At 26.8% G+C, this 11,985-nt stretch overlaps 1 protein-coding gene and 1 long non-coding RNA gene across 4 annotated transcripts; both read left to right on the top strand.

Annotated features, from left to right (window-relative positions):
• Positions 1–3,770: 3,770 nt before the first annotated feature.
• Positions 3,771–11,138, top strand: Gen (XPG-like endonuclease). Of its 3 annotated transcripts, none has more exons than XM_089224550.1 (7): positions 3,771–3,943; positions 5,837–6,011; positions 7,860–7,949; positions 8,963–9,231; positions 9,297–9,510; positions 9,595–9,883; positions 10,765–11,138. In XM_089224550.1, exons 1-7 carry the CDS (start codon positions 3,930–3,932, stop codon positions 10,875–10,877), a joined length of 1,164 nt encoding a protein of 387 aa, XP_089080676.1. In that variant the 5' UTR covers positions 3,771–3,929; the 3' UTR covers positions 10,878–11,138. The 3 variants fall into 3 exon arrangements, with proteins under 3 accessions (XP_089080676.1, XP_089080675.1, XP_089080677.1); XM_089224549.1 differs by lacking the exon at positions 3,771–3,943 and adding an exon at positions 4,048–5,088; XM_089224551.1 differs by lacking the exon at positions 3,771–3,943 and adding an exon at positions 5,183–5,308.
• Positions 9,906–10,758, top strand: LOC149057787 (uncharacterized). The gene is made up of 2 exons (XR_016191143.1): positions 9,906–10,297; positions 10,421–10,758. It is a non-coding gene; the product is annotated as an uncharacterized LOC149057787 (long non-coding RNA).
• Positions 11,139–11,985: the final 847 nt, after the last annotated feature.

Here is an 11,985-nt window from a genome sequence, read left to right as displayed (position 1 = left end):
TTTTTAATTATTTTGACTCATTTTGTGTCTCTTCCAGTGGCGGCTCGTGTGTAGATGCATGACCACCACAATATGCCAGTTTATCAAGATAATGTTTACTCTTTTAGAACATCGTTATAAAATGGTTCATTAAGAATATTGGGGTGCTATTAAAAAAAAAAAAAAAAATCAAAAACATTATTTGACGATAAACTATTAACAGTAGCCAGTACTCCAGTAGGGTTGGGAATTTGTGATTTCGATGCAAAGGCATCTTTTTTCTGGTGTCTTGAAATGTTGGTTCGTAATTAAAAATGTGTTTTGGGTGATACTAATTATTTTAAAGTATTATTTTCTTTACATTTTTTGACAAACTTAACATTAAATACATTTTAAAGGCATTCTTTGAAAATTTTAGAGCATTTTCTCAATTTTTAGAACATTTTTCACAATTTTTTCATAAAATGAACGAAAATTGTTGCGATTACCAAAAGACTTTCAACAAACTGCCAAAGGTACGAGTAATAAATTATATATAGCACGACAAGTTATCGTCGATAACAATTTTATTAGAGCTAAGCTTTTCCGCTCAAATTATATGCCTATTATGTATATTATTAATTTTATTACACTTACACTATACCTATATACATAAAAAGAAATACAATACTACTGCAGTAGTATCATTAAAAATTTTTCTACAATGCTATAATAATTTATATACATTTCTTGACATTTAAAACAAATAATAAAATCTCGACTCTCATCTCGTGGCACACCCGTTTTAGCTGTCACCCCGAAAACACCCCACGTACACTACGAGTAGTACGACCGGCCAACTTAGGTCATCACCTCATCTCTTCTCCAAATTTCGCTGTATTGATCGTAAAACTATTCGTCCGGGTCCACCAAAGCAACAGCAACATCGATTTATTTACGTTACCCCTTACGCCCGTAAATTCCTACATGCTAAATTGTTTAAAATGTCTATAATATACATTTGAGTATATTATACCAATATGGTTGTATACAAATATTATAAATAAAATAATACAATAATATACATATTAGTAATTAGTATATTATATTGTATAAAATAATAATATTTTTTTGCATGTATAACATTCAGTCTATTATTTTTGCCCAGATTAATTTCTAAAGCAGTAAAACTATACCGACTCGATTTACAAGAGGTTTTTCGTACATTATAGATATTTTTTTAAAGATAAATATAGACTACAACGATTAAAGATGTGATACACGGTATTATTACAAACATACTTATGTTTTTGTAAGCTTTTCTAGTAGATAATAAATGTAGCTTATAGGTATTATCGGCCCCTATGATTCTTAATTTCTTATTATTATTTTAAATTTATTTTTATTATGCAAAAATATAAAGCTTGTATTTTATTATGCACCTACCCACCTATAAATTGTCAATTAAAAATATTTTTAGTAATATTTTATTGTTAGCTGATATTCTGCACGGCGTTGCCTGTGACAAAATAAATGCCCGTAGATTTACCTCTATTTTAATTTTGTTGAAAGTAAGCTGCACAGATTCCAAACAATTTATTTGGATTTTGGGTTATGCATTTGGGAAATTAAATTTATCTTCTGTAGTACATTAGTACTTATCAGTGGCGTATTCACGGGGGGGGATCAAGGGGATCAACTCCCCCCCCCCATAGACTGTATACACACAGTTAATTATAGTCGTTACTCGTTATAATTTGACGATTATTAATTATTATTTAAAATATTATGATTATTTTTTTTTATTTTATCAATAATTGATTAAATTTGCAAGAATAAAACCACCTAGCGCTGCTAGTCAGACGGGCTAGATTTTTATTATTCCGGATTATTAACGTTTTATATTATGCTTGCAGCATAGGCGCAATTTGGGGTGGACTTGGAGGGGCTTAGCCCCTCCAATATTAAAATTAGCCCCTTCAAAAATTTATATTTAAATTGAAGTATTGAATCCTTCATTAATTATCTAATATACATAATACAGTAACCGTCGTTTCAAAAAAAAATTTTCTAAAGTTTAAATCTGGAAACATGAAACAAGCCAATGCAACAACATGATGTTAGACCTTAGTTACCCGCCATATTACGCGAACAATAAAATTACTGTCTAGTGTCATATTAGGCGTATATAATATATAAACTGTTATCATTATCTTTAACAGTTCCAATGAGCTCTGCAACATGTGAAAGATCATTCTCAGCAATGAGAAAGATTAAAAATTTGCTTCGAACATCTATGAGTCGAGATAGATTTAGGTGCAAATTTGTCATTAATTTATATAGAACGAGATTTATCAATTGAATTGTCCAACGAAAAAATATTAGATACGTTTGCAATTTCTAACCGAAGGTTCCAATTATAATAATATGCTTTATAAATAAATATAATATATTACATTTATTTACCTAAATGTTGTTATTTTTTCATACAAATATTTTTAGCTTTATTAATAGATGCATTATGATTTATAATATATTAAATGTGGGGAACATTTCTAGTTTAGCGCCCACGCGAATTTTTCAATTTTTTTTTTTGGAAACCTATGCGTTTTAACGAGTTTGGAACGATGGTGCAAAAATTAATTGGCGGAAACCATTATTTTGGAAGTTATAGCCTTCCAAAGTTTGCAATTTTACGTTTACGTTTATGTCGTAGTATGGGCAGGGCAGTGATGCCTTGCTAGCGGCAGTGCGGCACTCGTTGCTACGCTCCTCGGCGCCGTCGCTTTGCTCTGCAAATCGAAAATATCCCTGGACTTGCTGTGCAACACCACCTTAAGTAGGTCACAGGGAAAATGAGAAATCCCTAACCAAAATGCATTTGACGAAAAAAAGGTAATAAAAACGTTGATTTAACTAGGATTTGAAAAAAAAATAATTGAAAAATTCGTTATAAGCGCGAAAAATATAGCGTTTTGCGCATGCGTATAAACGTAAAATTGAAAACTTTGGAAGGCTATAACTTCCAAAATAATGGTTTCCGCCAATTCATTTTTGCACCATCGTTCTAAATTCGTTAAAACACTTAGGTTTCCGAAAAAAAATTGAAAAATTCGCGTGGGCGCTAAACTAGAATTATGCCAATATAACATTATATAACACAAGTCACAAATAATATATTTCACTTATTATATTATCTTATCATATCATGAAAATCAAATATGTTTCTATTTGAATATGTTATATAACAATTAGTTAGTGAAGTTAGTTTTAACAGTTAACCTATTGCTTTAACAGTTTAATACATTACAACTTAAAATAAAATAAAATCTGAAAAAACATAACAAATTAAAGCCCACGCAAACAGTAGCGTACTCTGTTGTGCAATTCTCGAACTCTTGGACTCTAGTAGCACAGAACATGTAATTACATAGAATAATATGCTAATCGCCAGCTATTTATAACTATTAAGCATCTCAAATGCATATGAAATTTGACGAATCTTAATAATAAGATAGATCCCATAAATTAGTTTTAATTGCATTACTTATACAGAAATATTTAAGCATAAGATTACATTCATTTGGTAAAATGTATTCTACAGATATTTTAAACCCATTAAATAATAATCATAAATTGACGATACAAATTTTATTTATGAATCAATATAATATTGTAGTACCCATGCCTACGAGATGTAGTTTAAATTATCTATATTTCTTTATTGTTATGTATAATAATTTCACTTTGATAAACCCAAGGAATATAATTATGTTGAAAAATTTAAATTTAAAATTGGTTTAATGTGTTAAAATTTTACTTAAAATAAGTTTCGAGAGTATGGAAGCAAGGTTGTGTACACAGCACCACTATTTTTTTTTACTATAACATGTATTGATGAATATAGTTTAAAAAATATTTTTATATACTTATATATATTTTTTAAATATGCTCATTGAAAATTTCTGTTCATGCCACTGAACAAGTATGTTAAATTATTTATTAAAAATAAATACCACAAAAGTGGTAAATATAAAAACTTAAATATTATGTTTTGTACATATATTTGAATAAGATGTATTTTAAAATAAAAAAGTAATTAATACATAATTTGACTGAATATAAAATAATAATTAGGTGCCTTTATTTATTTATTTATTATATATTCACAAGACAATAATACATTAAACAAATACAGTACAATTTGTCTCTTAGGAAGCAACAATGTTTTTATGTTGTTTTGCAGTTCGAATAACAAAAAAAAGCAACTTAATTTAACTAAAAATGTTAAAATAATCATAAAATGTACTAATGTACCATCAAGTACACAGAAACCAATTTTTTTGCCCTCCTGTAAAGTTGATAAAACTTGGATAGATGGTGTGTTTAAAATATAATAATGTGTGAATAAACTACCTAGTTTACCTATATACTATATAGTGCTTTACTATAAGACAAACATTCACGTCCTCTTAGATAAGGATGGCGGCCATTTTACTCGGCTGTCTATTATCTTTGGTATCACTAAAAAAATCACAGATTTAGTGAAGTTCTGTGGTATCACCAGACCTTATCTTCTCTACATTGTGTAATCACAGGAAACAAATCGTTAAAACTTAAAATTTAAATTGTTGTCAACTTGTTTTATTATAGTCATTAGTCAATAATAATTATTGTCAATTATTTTTTTACATAATAGTTAATACTGTTTTTAATTTTGTATTTACTATTTACTAATTATAGTTTTCAACTTATTTCGAGTTTTGGAGTGTGTTTTAACTTCGTGTGTTGACTCGATTCATTTTAACTTTTAACTATTAATAAAAAATTTGATTCAAAATATTTTAGAATTTAATATAAACGTAGTAGTAACTGTTACACTTCATTTAATGTTTTTAAAGATTTATATTTATAGTTGCATATAAAATGTAAAAAGCTTTTGTGTACATTTTTGAACTGCTCTCCTTTTAAAATGGGTGTAAAAAATCTATGGTCGCTGTTAACACCAGTGGCAGAAAAAATGCCACTTTGGGAGTTGGATGGCAAGACAGTTGGCATAGATTTAAGTGGATGGGTATGCGACAGTGAAAATTTAAATCACAACATAAGCCAAAAAAACATGTACTTGAGGTAAACTCTAAATAATATTAATTATGTATACTGTAAAACCTTTCTGTAACAGAACACTTGGAACCAAACATTTTTTTATTATACAGAGTTTTTCGTCATAGAGAGGTAGAAATTGCATATATAATTTACACTGGGACTATTAACATTTTCCATTATAAGGAGGATTCCGTTTAATAAAGGGTCTGTTATAGAGAAGTTTTCTGTATAATATGTTTTATGAGTATGTACCTACAGTTAATTCATCTATAACATAAATCATAATAATTTATAAGCATCAAATACCTATCAACCTCATTAATTTTTCCTAATTACTTTATTTCTTCAAATATTGGTTTCAGTTCAATAAATTATTCCAATATTTCTGTTTCATTTATCGATCTATTAACTCGGTAGTTAAATTTGTTAAGTATGTTGAGACTATGGTTCCATTGTAGTTCAATGATATTGTCTTGCTATGTATCAAAAAATTTCAAAATGTATCATACAATTAATTCTCACCCAATAATCAAAGACCTAATTTTCCCCTTAAAAATTAGGACTAGTGTTTAATAGTTTAAAATAATTTATTATCACTGGTTCCATTCAAAAATGTTTTCAAATCTCTATAGTTTAGGTTCTAACTAAATATTTGTCTCCACTATTTAGAGCAAAGAATTATTTAGCACCATTACCTATTCCCCAAGCCTCTTTTCAATTTATATTTTTCTATTTATTTATTATAAGCATATTTTTTTATTTTTTTTTTCAGGAACTTATTTTTTCGTACTTGTACTTTGTTGTTAATTGGCACCATACCAATATTTGTTTTGGATGGAGAACCACCACTTTTAAAATATGGTGCTATAGAAAAACGTATTAATGGAAATAAAGCACCAATAAAGACTAATATTGTTCGTAAACGACTAAATTCTTTACAAAAACAAGTAAGTTTTGATCGAGGTTTTGATTTAATGATTGGATATAAATAAAATATGTTAAACAGGTTCAGTGGTTATAAAAACTAGTATTCTAACTTATAGTGGAAGATTCATAATAAAAATATTTAAATATATTTTGATTTGGTAGAACCAGTGGTGGTCAAATTATTTTGTCATGGGGATGGGGGAATATGACTAATTTTAGCTTGCACTATTTAATTTAAAAAAAAAAATGATTTATTGGTAGATATTTAGATATGTAACATTAATAAAAGGTTCCCGTTTGACTACCACTGGGCAGAACACTAGAACCCTCATTGAGTTATAATTGTGGAATTTTAGATTCTGAGCGGAGCGATGAATGTATTGATTTTACCATGATGTGTGTTTTTTTTTTTTTGTGTGTGTCTGTCGTCATGTTTTGGGGCAGTAAAAGTAAAGTGCTTCGATTTTTGACTTCAGTACCTCGTTCGATCAGAAAGTGAATCTAGTTGGTACTTTAGGGGGTCAAAAGTGAAAAATTCTTAAGACAACGCCACAACCGTAAGTGTTGTCTCCGTCGTACAAGTGCGTAGCATAGCAAATTGTACGCTCAGCAGATCACGATTATCTCCGTTAATTTAAAATTTAGAGTGAATTGACTCATTATAAAAATTAAAGGCAAGATTATTACCGAGGGCATCTCATAGGCTTTTTATTATATTTTAATTTTAAACCGAGTTATGAGTATTTTTAGATATAAAAATAATTTACAATTTTAAAATACTCATAACTCAGTATAAAATAAAAATAAAATAAAAAGCTTATGAGATGCCCTCGGTAATAATCTTACCTTTAATTTTTATAATAGGTCAATTCACTCTAAATTTTAAATTAACGGAGCTAAACGTGATCTGCTGAGCGTAAAATTTGCTATGCTACGCATTTGTACGACGGAGACAACACATGCAGGTGTGGCGTCCTCTTATTACTTTTCTAAATATTCAAGAAAAACAAACTAAAAATTAAGGGAAAAACAAGAAAGTTTCGCACACTCATTTTTCGACAAAATCGATTTTGGTTTTTGATATAATTTTAAAACAAATGACCATAGATACATGAAAGTTTCACCGAATGATTATATAAGTATATTCTATCCACCATGCGATATTCAAAAATTTTCGACTTAAGTTGAACTATTGATAGGCATTTGAAATTTTCTATCATTATTAGTTTTTTTTTTAAATTAATATTGATAAAAATTTATTTGTTAGGCAGAAAAGCTTGAAAATTTAATACAAAGCTCTTAACATATTGTTACAATAGCAATTGAAAAATAAAAAAAATTCATTGTCACAATTCTTTTTTATAAGCATTCAAAATTTGAATTTTGACAACATACGTAAAAATCACGAAAATTCATAAATTATTTTATGCTAGAAATTCATAAAAAATGTTTCTTTTATATCTAAGATTTGAAAATTTAATACATAGCTCCTATCATATTTTTACAATAGCAATTGAAAAATAAAAGAAATGCGTAGTCACAATTTTTTTACAAGCATTCAAAGTTTGAATTTTGACAACATATGTAAAAATCACAAAAATTCGCAAATTATTTTAATCTAGATATTCATTAAAAATTTTCTTTTTAAATCTAAGATTTAAAAATTTTTAATAATCTATAATATATGCTAGACAGATAAACCGTCTTCGCTCAGAATCGTTTTTCGTATACAATGATATAATATCATTGGATTCAAATTTAATTCCATCCATTACAGTAACCCACTTGTAACCTACTGTACACCAGAACGACATCCACTACGTACCTGCCTTTTTTAATATTTTATTTAATGTATTAATTATTTTCAGTGTGAGTTATTATTGAAAATCATGGGAGTAACTTGTGTTTATAGTCATGGAGAAGCAGAACAGCTATGTGCTATTCTCAATAAAAATGGGGTTGGTATTACATAGTCCAATAATTTACAAATTTTTAGATCATTAGAACATTTAACATTAATTGTAAATTAATATATATTGTTCTTATAGTTAAGTGATAATTTATTCTTGTTATGTATTTAATTTTAATATAATAATTGTAATTATATATCCATGTTGATTTTTACAAGTGGTGTGAACACAGTTAGTATTTAATTTATTTTTACTATTTTAAAATGAAAATCTAGATAGTAATTAAGTTATTTTGAAGTGGAATCAAAGGAGTACACAATACAAAAACAATGTTATTCAAAATATTATTAAATGCTTAATTATTCTAGTCTGAACTACTAAAACAATTTTGTTAAAATCCAATCAAAAAAAAAAAAAAAAAAAAATTGAGATATTAAGATACCTGAAATAACAATGTGACATCACTGTGTTCGACATAATTGTGTATCTCAGGCGTGCATAATTATTTTGCTTTGCACAATAACTAAATATGCCTTATAAGTTTATTTATTTTTATTTATATTTGATTTATGTATAATTAATATGTGATTTTTTGTGCTTAAACAATAAAATCATCAGAATATCAACATAATATTTGGTTTTTTTTATATCAAAAATTCTAAGAGATATATTTTCACCCGTCGATTTAAATTATACACAATTTAATTAATTAAAAAAACTTAAGAAAAATTCTAGTCTTCCGTTTCTTCATGTTTATAGTACATAAAAACTCTGTACTTCCATACAACAAAAATTAGAAAATATACTTTTAAAGTAGGTAAATTATTATGTGAAGCGAGTAACAATTTACACATTTAAAATCAAATTCAAATTCTTTATACATTACAAACAGTTTTTATACCTCATTTCTTCATTATCCTTACCCATTGTGAATTTATATGTGCGGGACTGGTTTAGCTCTGCAGTTGTCTCATTTTTTATTTTTTGATAAGTAGTTATTGTACTTTTTGTAAGCTATGTTTTCAGTTAGAAGATTAAAAAAAAAAATTATTTAATTTCAGATTGTGGATGGAATTATCACTCAAGATAGCGATTGTTTTTTGTATGGGGCTAGTGTTGTATATAGAAATTTTAATGCATCTGGAAACGGATCTGTTGATGTTTATTGCATGGAATCAATTGAAAAAGATCTAAACATTGGTCGCAACAAAATGATAGCTTTATCATTGCTATGTGGTTGTGATTATGATGAAAAAGGTGTTATGGGTGTTGGAAAAGATACTGCAATTAAGTTCCTTCAATCATTAGATGATGATGCTGTCCTTAATCGGTAATCATACATTGTATTCCTTATTTTCCCTTAAGTATTACTAATTTTTCAAATTTAATTTCAAGTTTGAGACAGTGGAGAAATGATCCAGTTTTAAATTCGGCTGCCATGAATATTAAATCACAGACTAATGAAATAAAGTTAGAGTTGAAAATAAGGAATAAAGCTATTGAAAACAAAAGTTTTCCATCTGAATCAGTTATTGAAGAATTCTTAAAAGTACCTAATTATCCAGAAGTGTCTGCAAAATGGATTTTACCAGACATTAATTCTTTCATTGTAGGTATAAATAATAATAAAATAAAGAAGTATAAATTGCATGGGTTCATATTAAATAAAATATGTATATTTAATATATTATAGAAATTTGCATTGACCAAACTGTGTTGGGAAAGAGAGTATGCAATAGATAAATTTTTGCCATTACTTACTAGATGGCATTTAATGTATGATGATAATTTTCAAGCAAATATTTTAATGACTGAAATTGTTAAAAAACGTGTCAATAAAGGAATAAAATGTTATGAAATAAAATGGAATAATTATGAAATAACATCCATTGAACCTCAAACAGCTGTTAAAAGAAGATATCCAAATGAAGTTTTAATCTATGAAAACATGCATAATATATCTAGAAAAACAAAGAAAAAAAGTAATTTATATTTAATATTTGATACATATTGGTTAATATTAACTTAATATGTCTACCTATACAATCATACGGTAAACTCAATTTTGTTGTTTATTGTTACTACCACAGGTTAACATTATATTATATTATTTTAATAATATTTTTAACCTACAAAACAAAATATTATAATAAAATAAAATTAGTCTGGCTAACAAAACTTAGCAAGTAGTGGCATATTGTGCCAAAAACCAATTTTTTGATACGCACATATTTATGACCTATTTATTTATTTTTACAAGAGTTTATGTTACATTTCCAAGATAGCTTTTTCTTAAGTATAATTTTGATTTATCGCCTATATATATATACTTGTATCTTTAATTAAGTATTATGGTCAATACTCTATGGAAAAATCAACAAATTTTCCTGTTCAAGGTAAATCAAACGATTTTTATGTGAAATGCGTTTAATAGGAATTATTATTGTAGTCATACATTGCTTTTATATTTTTAAGATAAGTTTCTTTTGGTTGATGCTTTAATATTTTTTTGTCTTAAGGTAAGGTTACAGTTTCCGTGCAGGATCAAAAATTGGAATAGTGTGAGGTTTTCACACTGCATCTTAACACCAACCTATATCCCAAATATCCCAGCAGGCAGTGACCTTAGAAACTACAGGGAATATTTACCTTAATAGGTTAAAAAATTATCTCAAAATAATAAACACGGTTTTAACCTGTGGTAGTCACAATAACTGATAAGAACTTTTTTTAAGTTGTTTATACAAAAAAAAAAATTGTTTGGTTTCTTACTAATTAGCAATGACAATATTTTAATATAATAAATTCCGCGTCAAAATTATTGTATAGATATAATATTTTTTTTTTTTTTAATTGTTTTCAGTAACAATTCATGATGCTAATATATCTGATGTAACAAATACATTTTCTTCAATGAACATTTCTAAAAAACACGGAAAAACTAAAAAAATAGATGGAGCAAAAGAAAATGTCTAAGGTCCTTTGGATAAATTTATAATGAAGGGCAAAGTTATTGACGATAGTTTGACATTATCTGACTTTGAATGTGATACTGCTGACTTGGATATGTCTGACATAATTAACAAAATTATAACTTAAATTTTTACATCTATATCATAAAAATTCTTAATGTAACATAAATGTTTTGTTTTATTATAAATTAAAATTATTTTATTTTTATTTTATTGTTTCATTATAATATAAATTATGTAATAATAAAAAGAAATTTGGACTTAATTGGTTTTTAGAAAAAATCAATTACCTAACTCCAAATCAAAGTGACTTAATAAAAAGCCGTTCCACAAAAATAAAAGAAGCTGAGCAAGCAATATAAAACAAACAAATATTAGGTCTTTCAGTATAGACACATTAAAAGCCTACGTCACATAGAGACATGATATTCAATCAAAACTAAATAAAGTAATATGTCCCAATATCATGCTAAATTTTATAACAATATTTTTTTTTAAATAAATCATTTAAAGTCATAACAACAAATCAAGTTTCTGACAACTTAACACAAGAAAGTGGCATACTACAAAAATCAGCACATCAATTTCATTATTTTAAATGGTAATTAACAATTTAGACAAGCACTGTACATTTCTGATAAATCCCAACATATTTGCAGATGTTACTAACTTCTTCTATAGAAGTAAAAATATAAAAACAGTCCAGAATCAACTACAAGTAAGAACTAATCATTTAGAAAATTAGTCAACAACTAGCTTCAGTATCTGAACAGTAACATCAAACCGTATAATCTTTACTAGAAAATCAATTAATGATACAACAGACATCAGAAAATATTTTGTAATAAAAATTATTACATTAAGTAATATCAAGTAACAATAATAATAAGTTATATAATATTGTTAATGGTGACGTCGTCATTTTGTGGATATAAAGTACAAAAATAATAACCATTTATATCCAGGAGAAACTTAATATATGATATATTATTGATAATTTAATTTTTATATGAATATTAGACACCTGTCACCTACTAAGTAGGTATGTTATGGTTAAAAGGGCATTTTAACTGTCTATTGTTTAACTTATGTTATTGTATAAGTTATACATC

This window comes from Diuraphis noxia, unplaced genomic scaffold (genome assembly GCF_037042655.1).
Source record: "Diuraphis noxia isolate RWA-SAM2 unplaced genomic scaffold, SU_Dnox_SAM2 contig0003, whole genome shotgun sequence".
Taxonomy (NCBI): domain Eukaryota; kingdom Metazoa; phylum Arthropoda; class Insecta; order Hemiptera; family Aphididae; genus Diuraphis; species Diuraphis noxia.
The sequence above is the reverse complement of the archived record's forward strand: the minus strand, read 5'-3'. Positions and strand labels throughout refer to the sequence as shown.

What these genes read in the sequence shown, in the direction of transcription:
- Gen (XM_089224549.1), top strand. Translation starts at nt 4,931, where the DNA reads ATGGGTGTAAAAAATCTATGGTCGCTGTTAACACCAGTGGCAGAAAAA. An exon ending in CAAAAAAACATGTACTTGAG is followed by an intron (nt 5,089 to 5,836) that starts GTAAACTCTAAA and finishes TTTTTTTTTCAG; the next exon opens with GAACTTATTTTTTCGTACTT. An exon ending in CTATTCTCAATAAAAATGGG is followed by an intron (nt 7,950 to 8,962) that starts GTTGGTATTACA and finishes ATTTAATTTCAG; the next exon opens with ATTGTGGATGGAATTATCAC.